Raw genomic sequence first — 20,824 nt, forward strand, 5'->3', positions numbered from 1 at the left:
AATAGCATTATCACACTAAACATAGGTTGTCTGCATGCTCCAATTAAGATGGAGACTGGTTGACTGAGGTTGACCTAACTTTATGCTGACTATGAGAAATGCACTTTAAATACAAAATGAAAATGGGTTAAAAGTAAAAAGTTGGAAAGAGGTATATCATGTTGCTGCTGCTGCTGCTGCTAAGTTGCTTCAGTCGTGTCCAACTCTTTGCGACCCCATAGATGGCAGCCCACCAGGCTCCCCCGTCCCTGGGATTCTCCAGGCAAGAATACTGGAGTGGGTTGCCATTTCCTTCTCCAATGCATGAAAGTGAAAAGTGACAGTGAAGTCGCTCAGTCATATCCAACTCCTAGCGACCCCATGGATTGCAGCCTACCAGGCTCCTCCGTCCATGGGATTTTCTGTGCAAGAGTACTGGAGAATCAAAAGAAAGCTGGGGCAGTTTTATCAATACCATAAAGTATAGTTTCCAGATCAAAGACTATTGCCAGGGATGGAGTGGATCCTTTCATAAAGATAAAATAGTCACTCAATCCTAAATATTGATGCACCTAATAGTAGACCTTCAAAATGTATGAAGCAAATACTGATTGACCCGCAATGAGAAACAGACAAATCTACTCTTACAGCTTGAGATTTCAATAATCCTCTCTCAATAACTTATAAAACATGGAGACAGAAGGTCAGGAAGGATATAGACTATTGAGTGGCTCAGTGGTGAAGAATCTGCCTGCAATGCAGGAGACACAGGTAGACATGGGTTCAATCCCTGGGTCAGGAAGATCCCCTGGAGAAAGAAATGGCAAAACACTCCAATATTCTTGCCTGGGAAATCCCATGGACAGAGGAGACTGGTGGTCTACAGTCCATGGGATTGCAGGGAGTCAGACATGACTTAGTGACTGAACATGAACGTATTAACCAGTGAACTATTTGACACTGAAAAAACACTCCACCCCCAGACAAAAACCTTTCATTTTCAATCAAAGCAAAACATGTATCAAGAAAATTCACATTTGTTAAGATAGACCATATGGGGGCTATAAAGCCAGTCTCTGTAAATCTGAAAAGATTTGAATCACAAAACAGGTATTTTCTGACCACATTGGGATTAAATTAGAAACCCAGGGACAGAAAGATCTTGTAAAATCCCCAACTACTTAGAAATGAAATAGACTTCTAAATAAAATATAAATCAGGAAATGAAGAAAAAAGGAAATCAGGAAATATTTTGATGTGTATAAAAGTGAAAATACAACATATCAAAATTCGTGGGATGTTGCTAAAGTGATGCAGAGTGGGACATTTGTAGCACTGAATGTCCTTGTTAGAGAAGAAGAAAACTCTCAAATAAATGACCTCAGCTTCCACCTTAAGAAACTAGAAGGCAAATTAAATTCAGAAGAGAAAAACAAAACCAAAGATCAGAGTAGAAAATCAATGGAATGGAAAACAGAAAAATAAAAGAGAAAATCAAATAAGCCAAAAGCTTTTTCCTTGTGAAAATGGATAAAATTGAATAATCTTTATCTATACTGACTAGCAAGCCAAACAGAGAAGATCCTAATCACTAATATCAAGAATGAGAGATGTGACATCACCAGAGCTCCTACAGACATTGGAAGTATAATAAGGGAACATTATGAGTCACTTTATGCCCACAAATTTGACAAACTAAGTGAAACAGATTAATTCCTTAGAAGACACAAACTATCAAAAATCACTCAGGAAGAAATATATAAACTGAATAGCCCTATATCAATCAGAGAAAGTGGATTCATAGTTTAAAACCTTTCCATAACCCACCTGCCCATTGATAGGTGAATGGTTAGCAAACTGAGAAAAATATACACCTTGGAGTCTTACTCTGCAGTAAAAAGGAGCAAATTATTGACACCACAGCCTGAGTGGATCTCAAGGGAGTTGTGTGGAGTGAATAAAGTCAGTCTCAAAAACTGACATATTTTAGGATGCCAAAAAATGTTCAAACTACTGTACAATTGCACTCATTTCACATGCTAGTAAGGTTATGCTTAAAATCCAAGCTAGGCTTCAGTGGTACTTGAACAAGAACTTCCAGATGTACAAGGTAGATTTAGGAAAGGAAGAGGAACCAGAGACCAAATTTCTAACATTCATTGGATCATAGAGAAAGCAAGGAAATTCCAGAAAAACATCTACTTCTGCTTCACTGACTATGCTAAAGCCTTTGATTGTGTAGTTCACAACAAACTGGAAAATTCTTAGAGATGACCAGACCACCTTACCTGCCTCCTGAGAAACCTGTATGCAGGTTAAGAAGTAAAAGTTAGAACCCAACATGGAACACCTGACTGGTTCAAAATTGGGCAAGAAATACCACAAGGCTGTATATTGTCACCCTGCTTATTTAACTTACATGCAGAGTACATCATGTGAAATGCCTGGCTGGATGAATCACAAGCTGGAATCAAGATTGCCAGGAGAAATATCAACAACCTCAGATATGCATACAATACCAGTCTAATTGCAGAAAGTGAAGAGGAACTAAAGAGCCTCTTGATGAAGGTGAAAAAGGAGAGTGAAAAAGCTGGCTTAAAACTCAACATTCAAAAAACTAAGATCATGGCATTCGGTCCTGTCACTTCCATGCAAATAGGGGAAAAGTAGAAGCAGTGACAGATTTTACTTTCTTGGGCTCCAAAATCACTGTGGACAGTGACCGCAGACACAAAATTAAAAGACACTTGGTCCTTGGGAGAAAAGCTATGACAAACCTAGACAGTGTATTAAAAAGCAGAGACATCACTTTGCCTATAAAGGTCCATATAGCTATGATCTTCCCAGTAGTCAAGTACTATGTGAGAACTGAACCATACAGAAGGCAGAATGCCAAAGAATTGATGCTTTTGAATTGTGGTTTTGGAGAAGACTCTTGAGAGTCCCTTGGACAGCAAAGAAACCAAACCAGTCAGTCCTAAAGGAAATTAGTCCTGAATATTCATTGGAAGGACTGATGTTGAAGCTGAAACTCCAATACTTTGGCCACCTGATGTGAAGAGCTGACTCACTGGAAAAGACCTTGATGCTGGGAAAACTGACAGCAAGAAGAGAAGGTGGTGGCAGAGGATGAGATGGTTAGGTAGCATCACTGACTCAATGCATATGAATTTGAGCAAACTCCGGGAGATAGTAGAGGACAGAGGAGCCTGGCATGCTGCAGTCCGTGGGGTGACAAAGAGCTGCACATGACTTAACGACTAAATAACAACAGTAAATGATACCCTTTAATAACATTCTCAATTTAACAAAAGAGTAGAGATACAGAAGAGATAAGTGGCAGCCAAGGGTTAGGGATGCGAGTGTGGGTGGGTGTGGCTGTAATGGGGTAGAGGAAGGAGCCTTGTGGTGATGGTACAATCCTGCCTCTCACTGTGGTGGTGTTTGTGTGAACAACAAACATGAAGATGCTGCATGGAGCTACACACACACATAAAATCGATGCGCTCTGGATGAGATCTGTGGACTGTTAACTTCCCGGTCGCGCCCTGTGCTTGTTATCCAAAATGCTATCATTGAGGGAAACTGGGTCAAAGTATACAGGAACTCCCTGTACTTTCTTTCTGGCAACTTCATGGAAATCTGTAGTTATTTCAAAATTGAATATTAAAAAAAAAATTCCACCAAAAAAAGGCCTGGACAGATTCACTGGTGAACTCTGTCAGTGTGACACAAAACACCAGTGCGTCCAAGAGGCCCAGTGTCCACTCTCTGGTGGGCCACCAAGGTGGGTGCTGTGGCCTTTCCACTGCCCAGCACCTTCTCCTCACCCTAAACCAGGGAGCTACTGCGGCCGTATAATCACTGAGACCTCTGGGAACCTTCCTTCCTTCTCAGCGCTGTTCCAGAACATGGAGCCGAACACCCCTCCCCATGTGGTGTGCCAGCAGGGGCGCAGTCCTGGCTGCCTCCCTAATTCCACAGATGGCCCATCTGCCCTCTGGGATGGCTCCAACCCAATGTCCAGCCACCCCACATTCCCCCCAGGTGTGGGTGTAGAAGACAAACTAATCAAGCACAATCCTGGTTGAGCCCAACCTGGATGACTCAGTGAACATCGCACTCTGATGTTTATTAGACCTGTGATGCTGGAGGCATCAGAGCCTGGACCAGCCAGTGCAGGCACCATGGGGATGACCCGGGCAGGGGCCGGGGGACACTGATGGGTGAGTCCCTCAGCCTAGCTGGTTGGGACCATGCGGCCTTGCTGCCACACAATCTAATCGGGTCTGGGAGGTGTGAGGAGGACGATGTTTGGGCTGCCTTGTGGGAGGTCAGAGAGCCCGCTGCTTCTGACCCCCCACACAGGGGATGGGTCCTGCAGGTCATGGGCTCAGAAGCAGGAAGGGACGCTGCAGGGGTCCGGTCTGCAGACCACAGCAGGGCAGGAGGGCTGGCAGCACCCAGAAGGCTGGCAGAAGGGGACCACATACACGATGTGCTTGCCATGCACAGGGACATACAGGACAGGCTTGCAGCTCAAAGGCACACAGCAGGATGCCTGGCAGGGGCTGGGCACAGAGCAAACGTCCTGGCAGGGCCTGGGTGCACAGCAGGATGCCTGGCAGGGGCTGGGCACACAGCAAACGTCCTGGAAGGGGCTGGGTGCACAGCAGGTCGGCCGGCACAGCACAGCCATGCGGGAGGCACCACAGGGGCTCCCACAGCCCAAAGCGGGGCAACAGACAGCAGGGCAGGCCGGCTGGCAGGAGCTGGGCACACAGCAAATCTCCTGGCAGGAGCTGGGCACACAGCAAGCTGACTGGCAGCTTGCAGGGCAGCTGGTGTCACACATGGTGGTTTGGGGCTGGGTGGGGTCGAGACAGAGGACAGGGCTGGTCTGGAGGCTCCCTCCCCAGGGTGTCCCTTATACCCAGGCTGTGGCGTCCTGGCAATGAGGCACCAGGTGTCTTCTTTATGGCCGCCTGCTGTTTTTCCTCCTCCTCCCCCTGAGGGTCTCTTCCTGGAGCCTCCAGCTGCCGTGACTCAGTTCGGGAAGCTCCCTCAGCTGGAGGCTGACAGTGACCCAGTCGCCCTGGGATTTCTGAAATCAGAGCCTGGGTTGGATGGGGAAGGGCCATCAGGCCAGGACTGGGCCCCCACGTGGTGATTTTCAAGGTCTTCCCCCAATTTAACCACCCTGTCCTTTGTCCACATAAACACAATCACACTTGTTGCACCAGCACCTCCATTTGATTTGTGATCCAGAAGGTTCTCCCTTGGGGTGGGGCTCCTCACTGGGGGCTGTGGCCACGTTATTGCCATAATCATAACAACCAGGTTCCAGTTCATGCCAGGGCTGAACTAAGCATTTTACATGGACTGTCTCATAACCAATCAGTTATCAACCCTGCCACCATTCAAGGGGCCGGCAACACAGACATCCAGTCAGGAAGACCTGGAAGGTCCTGTAATGCACTGAAGCTGCTCGGTCTCACTCTGCAATCTGTGGTCTTTACATTGCTCCTAACAGAGTGGGATTTAGGTGTGGTGTGTGATTCTTGGATCTGTAAATTGGAATTTTCCTAATCAGATTTGGGGGTTTTGTCCCTTATTTCTTCAAAATATCCTTAGGCTTCAGTGTCATTCTTTTCTCCTTCTGGGGTTGAAATTACTTGCATGTTAGCCTTTCTGATATGGTCTCAAAAACCCTCTTTGTTTTTCTTATCTCTTTGTCTCTCTTCTTCAGATTGGATGCTTTCTACTGACATGTCTTCAAGTTCACTGACTCTTTCTTCTTCCATAGCCCAGGTTGTGCTGACTGGTCCTCAGGCTCTATGATCTGAGTCTGTCCCCCTACACTGGTTCTCTGGCACCCCACGCTGTGGGATTTCCCACTGCTCCTGGAATATTTCTGTTTCTGCAGCAAGGTCCTCACACCCTGTCCTTGCTGCCTCTGCCTGGAGCACCCACCACCCCTGACCTTTCACTGCACCCACTGTCAGCTCAGCATCACCTCCTCCCAGAGGCCCCCAGATCACTTCTCCACTGAACCTGCTTTCTTTTCTGGGCCTCAGCCCCCGCCCCTCAGAATGATTCCATGCATTGATTTTTCATTCACTCCACTGCCCTGGAGGGCTCATGAAGCTGGACGTTTCTACCCCAGCACACAGAATAATCTGCTGCCTGAGCAAATCAGTTCTTGCATGATTACAATAAGGCAGGAGCTGACAAACTCTGTAAAGGGCCTAGAGTAAGCATCTCAGGCTTTGTAGCTATGTGGTTTCACTCACAACAACTCAACATTGTAGGGAAAAGCAGCCTTAGATACACTAAATGCATGTGTGTGGCTTTGCCCCAAAGACTGAAATTTGCAGGCACCTGCTTCAATGTTTTCCTATGCAAAGTAAAAAAGCTTGAGGGCTTCCCTGGTGGCTCAGATGGTAAAGCATCTACCTACAATGAGGGAGACCGGGTTTGATCTGTGGGTTGGGAAGACCCCCTAGAGAAGGAAATGGCAACCCACTCCAGTACTCTTGCCTGAAAAATTCCACGGACTGAGGAGCCTGGTAGGCTACAGTCCATGGGGTCACAAAGAGTTGGACATGACTGAGTGACTTCACTTTCATTTTCACATGCAAAGTAAAAGCTCAAAATATACGATGGCCTCAAAGTCTTCACTGACAGCATGAGATTAAAAGGACTAAAAAGATACAGTACTTTTAGTCAATCTGGGGATTCCCCGTGCACAATGATAACCTGGAGAAACACCATGAACCCCATGGAAAGGCAAACTAGAATATCCTGTTTAGAGGGAGGACCTGGCCTCAAAGCCAAACTAATTTATGGAGGAGAATAGCCCAGAAAAACGTGCCCCAGGATAATAAGACGTTGGGGAAACACAGTGGCGACAACCACAAGGAAGTCAACAGTTGTGTTTTTGTTGCTGGGACGCCCACAGCCTGGGTATAAAAGCTGCTGAGGGAGGCAGCCTGCAGACATCTCCAGCTCTCTGCCCAACACCACCCAGCCCCACACCACCATGTGCCACACCAGCTGCTCCTCAGGCTGCCAGGCTGCCTGCGTGCCCAGCTCCTGCCAGCCATCCTGCAGCACATCCAGTCCCTGCCACACGTCCTGCTTCACGTCCAGCCTCTGCCAACCAACCTGCAGCACGTCCAGCACCTGCCAGGCAACCTGCGTACCCGTGAGTTACAGGCCAGCCGTATGTCTACCAGTGACCTACAAGCCCACCCTGTGTGTGACTCCTTCTTGCCAGTCCTCTGTGTTCCTGCCCGTGAGCTACAGGCCAGCCGTGTATGTGGCCCCCTCCTGCCAGTCCTCTGGGTGCTACCAGCCCTCCTGCCCCACCCTGGTCTATAGACCCATCTCCTGTAGCACCTCTTCCTGCTTTTGATCATGAGCCTCCTCGCAGATGCTCCCAGTGCAGACCAGATCACTCCTATACCCCTCCTAGCACAAGTCCTCAGTGGGCCTCCAGGTTCTGAATGTGGCAGATGAAAAGCATGATCAACCAAGCTCTGAACCTGCGTGAGAACGTGGCAGGATGATCTGGACCCTTCTGTGAACTGGTGCATCCACCCCTACCCAGAGGAAGCCCTGGTTCCCAGGGTCCTTCTCTGACTCCAGCAGGAAACCACACCCTATGTGAGCCAAATACAAATAAACCATGCTACTCAATGCAGCCTGTCCCCCTGTTTTATCTTCACATATTTTGAAGTTTTCTTCTTAAAAGTGTATACAAATCATAAGTACCGAGGACTCTCCTCAAAGAGCCCTCTTGACAGCTCAGCTGAAGGTGGAGGGTCCTTGGTGGGTGGAGGGTGGGGAAGGTATGTCCCCACATCGGCCACTTGAGACTCACATTGTGAGTGGGGAAGGACTTCCCCTACCTCTGAATGGCGGGTGGGAAACAGGCCCAGACCCAGGTCCAATCTGGTGCCTAAAGGATGACCACACAGGGAGACCATAAGGCTCATACAAACCCACCACACACACAAAGGGGAGTCTGGCCATCCCAGGGAGAGGAGACAGATCTGAGAAAGCCTCACCCCTCAGGCCCAGGCACACAGGGCCTGCCAGGGTTGACCTTGGGCCAAGACCAGAGAGCCCCACTTTCCTCCTGGCTCCAGCCTGGCCAGCACAGCTGCCTGAGCACATAAGTCTCCAGCAGGGAGAGGCAGACAGATGTAGAGGTCACTTCTGTGTGACAGGCATGCAGGGGCAGAGCAAAAGTACTGTGTTCACAGCCCCCGTCCTAAGCACAAGATGCTGACAACCACACAAGGACTCTGAAGCCACTGGTACCTGGAAGGTCCTCAGAAAACACCAAAACCCAAACCAAGGTCAACATCTGAGCAGGTTGATTCAAATGTCCCCCACACTGATGACCTGACACTTATTCCCAGGAAGAAACACAGTTTATGTCCATTTAAATTAACACATCTGAGGTTGACAAAACTTAGAAGACATTCAAAAAAGCAGGGAAAAATCAATTCATTGTCAAGAGACAAAGGCGTCAATACAACTAGACTCAAAGTGACCCAGATGCTGCAGTCGTGAAACTGAAATTTAAAAATAAACGTGACTAATATGTTAAAGGGTTGAGTGTAAAACATGGGCCACACATGTGGGGACCACACAGATGCGGAATTGCTGCAGAGAGATGGAAAATAGAGGAAAGGGTCAAATGGAAAGTATAGAAATAAAAATACAGCATCAAAGATGAATTCCTTCCATGGGCTCTTGAGTAGACCTGACACAGTCAAGTGCAGAATCGATGAACTTGAAGATGGGGAAATAGAAACTACCATATTCAAAAGCAAAGAGCAAGATGGTGGGGATGGGGATAAGAAGAGAACATCACAGACTCTGGGACAATATCAAAGTATCACTGATGCATGTAACTAGAGTCCAAAGAAAGAAAAGGCATAGAACGTACCTCTTCACAGAAGAAATATTTGAAGAAATCGTATCTGAGAAATTTTCTAAAAGTGATGAAAGACATAAGCCTAAAAACACCAGAGCACCTCACGTGGGATAAGGACCTTCTCCCTACCCTCCCCTGACCAAAAAAATGACCTGGACACATCATATTAAAATAGTGGCTGTCAAAAAAAAAAATAAAGAGGAAATCTCGAAAGCACTCATATGGGAAATATATGCCATGTACAGAAGAGTAAAAATAAGAATTACATCAGAGTTCTAATTAGAAATTCCACAATCCAAACACAATGGAATGACATCTATAAAATACTAAATGAAAAATCTGTCAGCCCACAAAACTGGGAAATATCTTTCAAAATTGAAAGTGCAATAAACACTCTCTTAGGTAAACAAAAAATGAGAGAGATCAGCAGATGATATGTGCTGCCAGAAATATTGAGAAAATTTCTTCAGGTCAGGAGTATGATAGCATAGAGAAACTTGGGCCTACACAAGGAACAGAATGGCCCTAGAAATGATTTTAAAGAGAAGACAAATATAACAATCATTATTAGACAGTTGTCTAGAGCAAATGTAGTAACAGTGCACTGCGGGATTCTTAATAAATGGAAAAGTAAAATATGACAATAACACAAAGGCTATGAAAGGAAATGGACGTGCTGGGCTGTGGAATCCTGACAATATGGATGCAATGGTAGAATGTTGTCTGGAAGCAGACTGTATTATGTTAAAGGTGTATAGTATAAACTCTAGGCCAAGCAGCTTCCAAAAGATGTGTAAGTGATGAGCTAAAAGTAGAAATGAAATGGAATAATTAAAAAGAAGGAAATGAGGGAAAAGAACAGATGGGACAAATCGAACACAACTCACAAGATGGTATTCTACCTTTAAAAACAGTAACAATTACATTCAATGCAAAATGTCTGAACGTCAAAATCAAAAGACAGATTTTCAAATTGGATCAAAAAGCAGTACCCAACCATTAAGATATCTATCAGAAATCCCACGCAGGGCTCAGTTTCCTCCCTCTCAGTGGTGTCCAGCTGGTCTGTCCTCCCCAGGGGCTATAGAGCCATGCAGGCAGGAGTCTGGGCACGTCACCCCAGGGTTCTCCCCTCCTTCCCGACACCAGGTACCCACATTGGCAGGCAGGACGCCCAAATGTCCCCACAGCAAGAGGCCCAGTGGGGACTTGAGCGGAAGAGCCGAGCAACATGCCCCAGCCCCATGCACAGCATGCACAGACACCCCAGGGCATGTGAGTGTCAGTGCCCACCAGGGACACCCAGGGACTGGCAGCACGGGTACACTGGGACCCTGACTCCTCAGGCAGTTTGCCCACCTCAAACCACCAGTAGAGCCCAGTGGCCAGCATGGCACAGCACCTGCCCAGCACGAGCCCTGCCCAGCACGAGCATGGCCACTCCCAGCCCAGAGACTGCAGGCTGTGCTTGTTGACGGGCTTCATGGGGCACCCGGCACAGGGACAGGAAAGTGCAAACAGGATCAACAGCACAAGGAGGGGCCACGTTGCCGGGACACACGTCCCGGGTAATAAAGGCTGCTGGGGAGGGACCCGCAGACCAGACCAGCAGCCCCACCACCATGTGCTGCGTCGGCTCGCCCGCCGGCTGTGGTGCCCTGGGCTGCGCCCCCATCTGCTGCCCGCCCGTGGTGTGTGGGGGTGCCTGCGACTCCCCCGACCCCAGCGGGTCTCTGCTGTGCTGTCCCAGTGACGGCATGGTCACATCCTGCCAGCCACTCTGCAACCCTCATTGTGCGTGTAGCCCTGCCTGTTGCATTCCTGTGACCTGCCAGACCATGGAGTGCAAGGCCCACTTCTGCCCCATCTGCTTCTGCGTGCCTGCCTCGCTCTGCATCCCCACCTGCTGCTGACGCTACAGTGGGTGAAGCCATGGCTCCTGATCCTGGAAGCTGAGCTGTCCATCAAAGGTCTTCACCCTCTGGTTCTGCCCTTCACGCAAACAAGCTCTCCAAGCCCCACAACTGGCTGATCACCAAAGACCCTACCCGCTCCTGCTGAGTTTCTGAACCAGGAGCCCACCCCACTGGCTAGTTAATAAACACATCCACCTAGCTCCCTTTCCTCAGAAATGGTCAGGAGCCCACGCCCCGGGGCCGGGAGGGCAGTTTGTGTGTGCAAAGGGGCTGGGGGGCAGGGCTGGGGACTGGCCCATCCTCATGAAAATGTCCCGAGGGGGGCCCAAGCTTGGTGCCCACCTCTGTCCTCCCTGCCCTCATAGTCCCGCCTGCAGCCTGCGAGGCCGGCCAAGCACCACCATGCCCTTGGTCATGAGCCAGGGGATGCTCGGCCACTCCCGTGAAGAGCCCTGACCAGGTGGTCTAGCGCCAGGACAGAAGAGGGTGTGGTGACAGCCCAGCCAGGCTGCTCCCCAGCCACCCATTCCAGCCACTGCCTGGCCCTCAGCAGGGAGAAGCAGCACCTGTCTTCTGCGCACCTGGGGTACCGGCCAGTGTGCTGGCCGCCATGACGCCTAGCCAAGGCAGCTCCTGGTCGTGGATGCTCGGGAATGGAGAGGAGCGGAGCTGTAGGCTCTCCCCTCACATCCACCTCCACACCCACTGAGGGGCCCCAGGCGCACAGCCTTGAGTCACCGCAGTACAGTCCTGGCCATGGTGAGTGAGTGACCCTCAGATGACGACGCGGGTCAAGGTGAACGTGCAGCAATGCCTGCGCACCTGCCGGGCCCCGCGATCTGCCGTCCTCCCCTCCCTCATGTGACGCGTGTAGCCTGGTGTGGTGGTCTGTGCGCGGGCTGGAAAAGAATTCCCAGATATGAGACAGAATGAGAGGAGAATAGAGTTTATTAGAGTGGGAGACGCAGCTAAAACGGGGGGCCAGCTCAGCAGAGAGCCGACTTCGAAAGTGAAGACTTGGTCAGCTAAAATATAATTCTGGCATTGCATTTAATGGCATGGACAATCGTCCTCACAAACCGCATAATCCTTTTTCCACTTGTAACTTCTCTTCAGACAATTTTAATTTAGCTTCATGTACCTTACAGTAGGCAGAGAGGAGGATCCAGCCCGCCACCCAGCACGGCACATTCTAATCCTTTCTAAACTGGGGCTAGCCACAAACATTCAATAACTTCTAAAGGTTCAGTCCACTTTAATGTAAGGTTCCAATTCTCACACAATCCAGTGAATATGCCCCATTCATTAGCTAATAAGCAATACGGTGGATCGTCCCATCCAGGAATAAAAGCTTCATCCACTTTAAACTCTTTCTTCTTAAAGACTGGCATTTTGTTTCATGAATCCTGCTCACGGTGCCAATTCAATGTTTCGCCTAAACTTTTAACTTTGGTTTCAGGTTCAAAAGATTCATTAACAAAAGAAATCACTCGTTATACACAAACAATATTTAGTAGAGAATTACCAATATTTAATAGAGCATTATCTAACTCACTTTCAATACACAGACATTAAAAGAACAGAGCAATCGAAACAGTAGAGGAAGGTAACCCACACACATCACCTAATTGGGCCAACCAACATCCAGCCTCAAACAGTGCTGGGAAGTCCCATGTAACAGCAATCTGGAGTCCCGCTGGGGAAAAGGTCCTGGGCAGCGTGTCTGCTCCACGGGTGAGACTTCAAAATTGCAGTTTGGGGGATTCCCGCTTATAATTCCAGGCCACAGACTGATATCATCGTCAGTCTGTGAGCAAAGTGCAGCTCTGGTTGTATGTTAATCTTTTTTACAATGCTGTTTGTTTCATCTTCTGAGTCTTAGGATGTGGCTAAACCCCAAGTGTGGTTGGCCAGACCTCCTCCACAGGCTCAAGAATTCCAAGACCTGCTCCCTAAGTTATCTGTAGTGCTTCTCAGTTTTCACTTGTGAGCAGGCACATAGTCAGGGCAGTGTCCAGACAGGTCAGGAACAAGGTTGGAGGCCTGCCTGCTCTCCTTTCTTGTCTCTGAAGCCCGGACAAGACCACTTCCATTTAATTCCCCTAATACCTAGGGGGCTCAGCACCCCATCATCACGTGCCTGGCAGGGGTTATACCACATCTACAAGACACTGTCGCCTGGGTAGCCACATGCCTATCACATCAATGTTCCCATCTGTAAGGTGGGTCTTTACTGACTCAGGAGTGCTCCGTGAGACATGGCTTACAATGAGCTGCACCTGGCTCCAGCACACACTTCCCTGAGGCCCCCAGGCTACTGGGCAGCGTTAACACAACTGAGAACCTGAGCGTGAGCTCACAACCCCCAACACGGTGCGTGTGGACACATGTCCACACACCAAGGGTGGCAGACACAACAGATGTCCCCAGAACTTCATGCTGTGGGTTCTTATCCACAGACTTGTAAGCAAGCGTGCTTTAACATCCAAGGAACTAAAAAATGGGATGAAAAACTTGAGAAAGGAATAAGATACTATTTTTTTAAAACAGATATACCTGAGAGAATCAAAGACAACTGCTAAAGCCAAAACATATAAAAATCATTGCAATAAAAGTCCGCAGCCTGGGTGGGATGGCAAGTTGGGGAGACCAGTGCACACGAACCAGACACTGACCTGAAAAAAATTACACAGAAACTAAGACATTTATTCAAAAAATGACAAGCAGCCAGCAGTCTTGGGAGACAGAGAAGGGTCAGCACACGCCACACGGCTCTCCAGAGAGAAGCGGGGAGAGGCGACACTCAGGGGCAGAGACCAGACTCCAGAAAAGAAAGCACCCAATTATGAAGAAATCCACGTGGTGAAAACAGAGAACACTCAGGTCAGCAAGCATCCACAGCACCGGGGAGATGCGCTGGGCCTGGGGCCTTCGCTGTAGGGCCTGCACCTGGACAAACGGCGCCTCCAGCTACAGGTACCAAGGAACGAGAGGGACTACAAGTAACTGCCTGCGTGTGCAGTTGGGACAGAGTGTGGACAAAAGATTCAAAAAGACCAAAAACCCAACTGCCACTTCCAAGGTGTCAGGGCAAAGGCAGGGTCCTGCTCACACCCCCTGCACACACCACCACGAAGAGGGTGGGCAGACCACCCAGGACGCCTCTCTGGCCTGACATCTGGACCTGCCACCACCCTCATCCAGGAACCAGCTCACGCACCTCCTCGGAGGGCGAGCAGGGCATGTGTTACTTGTTCTCCCCGCCTCCACTGCAGCACGAGCCCCAGTAAAGCCTTGCCTGAATTTCTCACCTGACCTCTCATCAATTCCTACTGACAGAGATGGCCTAGCACCTGGTTGGTCACAAAAGGAGCAGGTTGCCCACAAAGGACAACCAAGAGGGGACTTCTCAGAAGTGACAAAACCTGGCTGGATTCCAAGGAAGAAAGACAAAGCTCCGACACAGAACAGACACACGCCCTTCTCAGAACACGGCAGAGCAAGCAGACCAACGGCATTCAAGGGTAATGTATTCAAAATCTGAAATTTTTCAATTACTTTTCTCTAGCTTTAGATGAATCTTGCTGAAATGAGACTTTGTTAACTAATAGTTGGGGTACATTTTGTCTCAAAGAATTTCCAATTTCATGAGGAGATGTCACAGTGGCCTAAAAAAAAATTGCACGCAGTGTATAAATACATGTGAATCTTTTGAATTCGTCAAAGAATTTCAGCTAGAGACCCCGTAAAATGGTATTTACCACAAGATGATACCCCGTCACAACAGGCAAGAAACTGACTTTACTGTCCCTTTGAAACAAGGGACTGACCTTTCCCTTTTGACTTTGTTCCTCTGTATGACATGTTGAAAATATCTGTGCTGTTTTCAGAAGCTTGTCTATGAAAAGCATCATGGAAAAGTAGTTAAAAGCATTCAATATATGCATAGCAAAATCAGGGGCAGAAATTAAACAGAAACAGTTATCCACAGAGACCGACAAGGTCAAAAGATGGTTCTCTGAAAAGATAAGTCTTTGGCTTGTGGAACTGGCTGGCAGAATAAAATGGAAGGCCCAATAAAGGCCCCTAGGAAACTGGGACTGAAAATTATGCCAGAACTACAGGAGTAAGAGAGATGTTAAAAATAATCATTGGCTATTTCAACAATTTTGTCCCAATAAATTTTCTGAAGATATTAAAACTTTCAGCCCTGGGATTTCTTTGGAAGGAATGATGCTAAAGCTGAAACTCCAGTACTTTGGCCACCTCATGCGAAGAGTTGACTCATTGGAAAAGACTCTGATGCTGGGAGGGATTGGGGGCAAGAGGAGAAGGGGATGACAGAGGATGAGATGGCTGGATGGCATCACTGACTCGATGGACGTGAGTCTGAGTGAACTCCGGGAGTTGGTGATGGACAGGGAGGCCTGGCGTGCTGTGATTCATGGGGTCGCAAAGAGTCGGATATGACTGAGCGACTGATCTGATCTGATGGTGAATTTATTAGAAACATAAATAACCTTTAGGCCCTAAAGAAACTGAATCAGGATTTAGAATCTACCTGCCAAGACCATACCAGAGATGGTCTAGGAATAAATGTCTCCAAAGTGACACAAAGTCTCCCAGAGAATACAAAGATGAGATAGCTCCCTCACTGTATGAGGTGAGACCCACCTGAGTGCCTAAAAGTGAAGGTGAAGACTGTCAACAAAAGGAACCATGTCCGGTGCAATTCACACCACTCAGAGCACATCATTCCTGCTAGAGGATGGGGCAGAGGTTACTCAGGGATGGTGGGGCCAGGGGCCCCTGGAAGAGGCCTTAGATGGTGTCGGGGGTGGGTATCTCCACTTTCTGGACCTAGAGCCAGTTACCGGCAGTGCCCACTCTACGAAAAGCCATCAAGTTTTGACCTTATTTTGTGTCCTTTTCTACGTGAGCATCACCCTGTAAAAAATACATAAAATAGAAAATAAAGTTCCTAAGACATTTCACAATGACCAGGCTGTCCACACTTGGAACATCCGACGATGGTGGCCGTGGGTTAACATATGGAACAGCCAGTCCCACACCTGCTGGCAGCATAGTTTGGGAACAACCCCTTTGTGGTGAAATTTGCACCCTCTGGAGTTGGTGAAGGCATGCACAGTGACACACGAGCAGGGCACTTCTCAACAAAGATGCTTAAGAGACACTGACTCAAAGAAGAAGTTAAGAGTGAAAAATTGCAGCATTTGCGGTAGGAACTACAGAGTCAGAATAACCTAAGTGTCTGTGACTGGAGACTTAATCGATGGATCCCAGTATATTTGGACGGTGGAATATCATCATATAGCCCTGAACAGATGCCAAGAGCTGGTGTATCTGCAAGGATGAGTTACTCCAATGTAACATGGAGGAAGAAAGCAAGTTACAAAAAGATACACAGTGTATGACAACATCTGAACTTTAAAACATACTAAAAGTTATGACCAACCTAGATAGCATATTGAAAAGCAGAGACATTACTTTGCCAACAAAGGTTTGTCTAGTCAAGGCTATGGTTTTTCCTGTGGTCATGTATGGATGTGAGAGTTGGACTGTGAAGAAGGCTGAGTGCCAAAGAATTGATGCTTTTGAACTGTGGTGTTGGAAAAGACTCTTGAGAGTCCCTTGGACTGCAAGGAGATCCAACCAGTCCATTCTGAAGGAGATCAGCCCTGGGATTTCTTTGGAAGGAATGATGCTAAAGCTGAAACTCCAGTACTTTGGCCACCTCATGTGAAGAGTTGACTCATTGGAAAAGACTCTGATGCTGGGAGGGATTGGGGGCAGGAGGAGAAGGGGACGACAGAGAATGAGATGGCTGGATGGCATCACCGACTCGATGGACGTGAGTTTAAGTGAACTCCGGGAGATGGTGATGGACAGGGAAGCCTGGCGTGCTGTGATTCATGGGGTCGCAAAGAGTAGGACACGACTGAGCGACTGAACTGAACTGGAGGATCTAATGTATTGTCTCAGAACCTGGATGAAGAAATGCACTGGGGAGAGAAACCCCAAGTTCAAATGGGGGTTCCTGGGGGGAGAGCCAGGGAAGGTGCTTCAAAGGCAGTGAAACCCATTTCCCGGTTGTGGCTCTGCTGGCATCTTCATCTTGCCCACAGCCCACCCAACAACAAAGCTACGGCCCCTGCCGTACCCCCAACACCATCCTCACCCTCTCAGTGAGCTTCACAGGAATTACCATAGGCTAGCTTAACCAACGGCAGAGCCAGTCCAGCACGTGTGTGTGGCTACCTGTGTGTGTGTGTGTGCACGTGTGTGTGCCTGGAGTTGGTGAAGGCACGCACACACGAGCAGGGCACTTCTAGACAGACAAGCTCAAGAGACAGTGACACAAGGAAGAAATTAAAAGAGTGAAAATCTGCAGCATTTGTGGTAGGAGCACCCACATGTGGTCCAGATGGAGACAGGCCAGAGGAACTGCCTGCAGTAACAGCCTGGAGCCAGGAGAGGGCGGCAGACGAAGGCGCCGAGACGGGGCTTCGCGGGGAAGCTGGGGCTCTCATCTCCATCCCCGCGTGCACCCCTGAGACAGGAAACCCGGGGGCCATAGTTCTGAGTCTCCCTCTTTGTCACACAGGTTCTGAATCCCTTGTCATAATCCCTCTTATGTTCTCACAGCTCTTTACCTTGGCTTTTCATTATATGAGGTTCTTACCATGTGGCCTGTTTGCTAACATTTTCTAAGACTCTGATGTGGCAAGCGTTATGCCCAAAGCTCACATATGTTATTTTTAATCTCTTCTACAACTCTGCAGGGAGCTCCCTTCTTGAGATGAGGGAAAGGCAGTTCAGAACCGATAAAGAATTTGCCCCAGCGGAGACTGAAGCCCACACCTGCCTACCTCCACAGGCCACACGAGCTCAGCGGTGCTGTGAGCTCCACCAGCGGCCTGGAGAGTAGAGCCCAGACTAACCTGAAAGCAGAGAACCGGTTCTGCTTCCGCAGGCAAGGCGGGCTGTGGAGGCCGCGATGGCCGTCAGACCCGCGGTGCGCGGCGCGCAGCAAGCCCGCACCGTGGGGGGAGGGGGCGTGCGCCCCGTGCTGCCTGCGGCTGCGTGCGTGAGTGTGCGTGTGCACGTGTGTGCGTGCCCTATACGTGTTTGCGCTGCGTGTGGGCACGTCGTCGGTGTATGTCGAGTGGGAGCACTTACGTGTGTGTGTGTGTGTGTGTGCCGCATAGTGTATCCTGTGGGCGTGCACACGCATGTGAGCCTATACGTCCAAGCTGACTGGTTCCATTTCTGGCTCAGTTTTACCCAAAGTCCTTGAAATGTAAACAATAGGAGTACGTTCCAGATCACCTGGACACATCAGCTCTATCATCTGCCTCCAGGACATAAATTAAAAGGTTGGAAATCGGGTTGTCAGCAGTGAGAAAGTCCCAGGAGGGACTGTGTCCTCTTGCCTGTGGGCGGGGATGGCCACCACCCTTAACCGTGAGGGAAGGAAGCTCAGCACAGACCACAGCCAATCACCATGGTGCTTGTGTGTCTCAAACCACACCCATCTCACCATCTTAGAAAAGCTCCCAGGAAAATCCATTACAAAATAAACCCCCAGAAACAAAAGGCATGGAATTTGAGGCTGCTTCAGAGCATGTGGCAGGGAGTGAATTTTCCTACATCTCCAGCTAGGTGAAGCTGGTCCCGCCGTGCACACCAGTTCCCTGCCTGGCACTATCCTGCAGGGCTGGCCTCTACCCCTTGCTGTAATTCTCTCTGCTGAGCACCTTTCTCAGGGTAGAGCTTGGCTTGGCCTAAACAGAAAGGTCACAGATGCCAACAGGAGGAGGAGGAGCAAGGACAGTCTGCAGCCACGTCCTCCCGCCCACTGCCCACTCGGCCCCTGCACGCCAGCCCTCCACTGGAGTAGGTGTAACCTGAAATAGTCCCACGAGCAGACAGCAGGGAGGGGTCTAGACCGATAAACCACATGGCACAGCCGTGTGGAGGAAAACTAGTATGGTACAAAGAGTGAAAAAAATAAGTTCCAGAAGATTACATCTGGGACAGCGCCCTTCCAACATCGTGGGAAACCAGCAAATCAGAAATTCTACCTTTCAAGAATACAGAGATGTGGATCCATTCTATGATGTTAAAGGTAATGGAATAGTAAACGTATGTTTCTAGCTGAAACGTACCCAAGAAGTTAGGGGTAAATTACTGATGTTCTACTTTCCATGTTAGGTAGGGCATTCATGAGGTTTATTATAAGAACCAACACGGGATCATTAATTGATCAATTTAAAATGGATGATATATGAAGTGAGACATAAGCCGCAAACTAGAGCAATCCTAATTCTGTGAACCTGACTCCAAATAAGTCAAACTGCCCCAATGGACTTGACTCTGTGACGCAGGAAGCAGGATGTCTTCCAACAAGATGAGAAGCCGGCCTCTCTCCCTGAGGCAGGGCGTGATAGATGCGGGAAACAAGGCAAGACACTGCCCGAGCCTCCTGCCCCCAGGCCTCATTGGCCACTCCCTCCACCCAAAACCGCCCACCTTCCCATGAGCCGCCGGGGACAGGGATCAATGAAGAGGTGATCAGCCTTAAATTCTTGGTAACAGCCTGGTGGTGGCTGTAGTTGCTCAGTTGTGTCCAACTCTTTGCGACCCCATGGACTGAAGCCCACCAGACTCCTCTGTCCATGGGATTTCGCAGGCAAGAATACTGGAGTGGGTTGCCATTTCCTTCTCCAGGGGATCTTCCCAACCCAGGGATCAAACCTGGGTCTCCTGCCTTGCCTTCTTTACCACTAGAGCCACCAGGGAAGCCCTGGTAATAGCCTCGCTAGCCAGAAAACAGAAATGAAAGACAGTAGGAAGAGACTGTTGCGTGGGGAAAGCACAATTTATTTGGCTCACATAGGGTGTGGTTTCCTGCTGGAGACAGAGAAGGACCCTGGGAACCAGGGCTTCCTGGGGGGAATGCAGCAGTTCACAGAAGGGTCCAGATCATCCTGCCATGTTCTTGCCTGGGTTCAGAAGTCGGTTTAGTGTGCTTTTTTCATCTGCCACGTGCAGAAGCTGGAGGCCCACTGAGGACTTGTACTGGGAGGGGTGCAGGAGTGACCCCATCTGCACTGGGAGTAGCTGGGAAGAGGCTCATGATCACAAGCAGCAAGGGGTGCTACAGGAGACGGGTCTGCAGACCAGGGTAGGGCGGGAGGGCTGGTAGCACCCGGAGGACTGGCAGGAGGGGGCCACCAACACGGCCGGTCTGCGGCTCACGGGCAGGCACACAGCCGGCTTAAAACTCACGGGCACATACACAGCAGGACTGCAGCTCACGGGCAGGCGCACAGCGGACCGGCAGGAGGGAGTCACACACACGGCCGGCCTGCAGCTCACGGGCAGACAGGATGGCTGGCAGGGGCTGGGCACACAGGCAGCCTGGCAGGGGCTGGATGTGAAGCAGGATGGCTGGCAGGGGCTGGGCACACAGGCAGCCTGGCAGGGGCTGGACGTGAAGCAGGATGGCTGGCAGGGGCTGGGCACACAGGCAGCCTGGCAGCCTGAGGAGAAGCTGGTGTGGCACATGGTGGCGTGGGGCTGGCTGGTGTCGGGAGGAAGGTGGGTGATGTCTGCAGGTTGCCTCCCTGGGCGGCCTTTATACCCAAGCCGTGGGCGTCTGGACAACACAGACGCGACTGTTGTCTTCCTTGTTTTGCCTCTTCCGGGCTGTCTCCCAGGACATTGTTTTCTGTTGCAGATTTTTTAGTTGCTTGTTTGGCTTTTACTTATCTTCATGACTAATGGCCCCTCTTCAAGCTCTTGTATTGGCATCCTGCCTGAGTGCCTTACTGGCTCTGTCTGGATTCTGCTTCATTCCTTAAAATTTTACCTGACCCACTTTTGTACAAATCTCCAGATGTCCCTCCCTGTGTGATACTGGTCCTCAAACAGCCACGGAAACCACCCTCCTCCC

At 49.4% G+C, this 20,824-nt stretch overlaps 4 protein-coding genes across 4 annotated transcripts in view; 1 reads left to right on the plus strand and 3 right to left on the minus strand.

Moving 5' to 3' along the window:
* Window positions 1-20,824, minus strand: part of TSPEAR (thrombospondin type laminin G domain and EAR repeats) — a 143,000-nt gene that overhangs the window by 96,258 nt on the left and 25,918 nt on the right. The gene's annotated exons all lie outside the window — the stretch shown is intronic.
* On the minus strand, window positions 4,373-4,834 carry LOC106701683 (keratin-associated protein 12-1-like). The gene has a single exon (XM_014483619.1). It carries the CDS (start codon window positions 4,832-4,834, stop codon window positions 4,373-4,375), a length of 462 nt encoding a protein of 153 aa, XP_014339105.1.
* Window positions 7,022-7,396, plus strand: LOC102287224 (keratin-associated protein 12-2). The gene has a single exon (XM_005911466.3). It carries the CDS (start codon window positions 7,022-7,024, stop codon window positions 7,394-7,396), a length of 375 nt encoding a protein of 124 aa, XP_005911528.1.
* Window positions 11,205-20,436, minus strand: LOC102287793 (keratin-associated protein 12-2-like). Its single transcript, XM_070366804.1, has 4 exons — window positions 20,188-20,436; window positions 20,012-20,085; window positions 17,736-17,849; window positions 11,205-11,310 (listed from the first exon to the last, which is right to left on the minus strand). Exons 1-4 carry the CDS (start codon window positions 20,434-20,436, stop codon window positions 11,205-11,207), a joined length of 543 nt encoding a protein of 180 aa, XP_070222905.1.

This window comes from Bos mutus, unplaced genomic scaffold (assembly GCF_027580195.1).
Source record: "Bos mutus isolate GX-2022 unplaced genomic scaffold, NWIPB_WYAK_1.1 CTG214, whole genome shotgun sequence".
Lineage (NCBI taxonomy): Eukaryota > Metazoa > Chordata > Mammalia > Artiodactyla > Bovidae > Bos > Bos mutus.

Coding starts and splice junctions, on each gene's coding strand:
- LOC102287793 (XM_070366804.1), bottom strand. CDS start 20,436: ATGTGCCACACCAGCTTCTCCTCAGGCTGCCAGGCTGCCTGTGTGCCC. Junction 17,850..20,011: donor TGTAGCACCCCTTGCTGCTT/GTGATCATGAGC, acceptor CGGCCTCCACAG/CCCGCCTTGCCTGCGGAAGC. Junction 11,311..17,735: donor AGCTCGTGTGGCCTGTGGAG/GTAGGCAGGTGT, acceptor TCCTGGCGCTAG/ACCACCTGGTCAGGGCTCTT.
- LOC106701683 (XM_014483619.1), bottom strand. CDS start 4,834: ATGTGTGACACCAGCTGCCCTGCAAGCTGCCAGTCAGCTTGCTGTGTG.
- LOC102287224 (XM_005911466.3), top strand. CDS start 7,022: ATGTGCCACACCAGCTGCTCCTCAGGCTGCCAGGCTGCCTGCGTGCCC.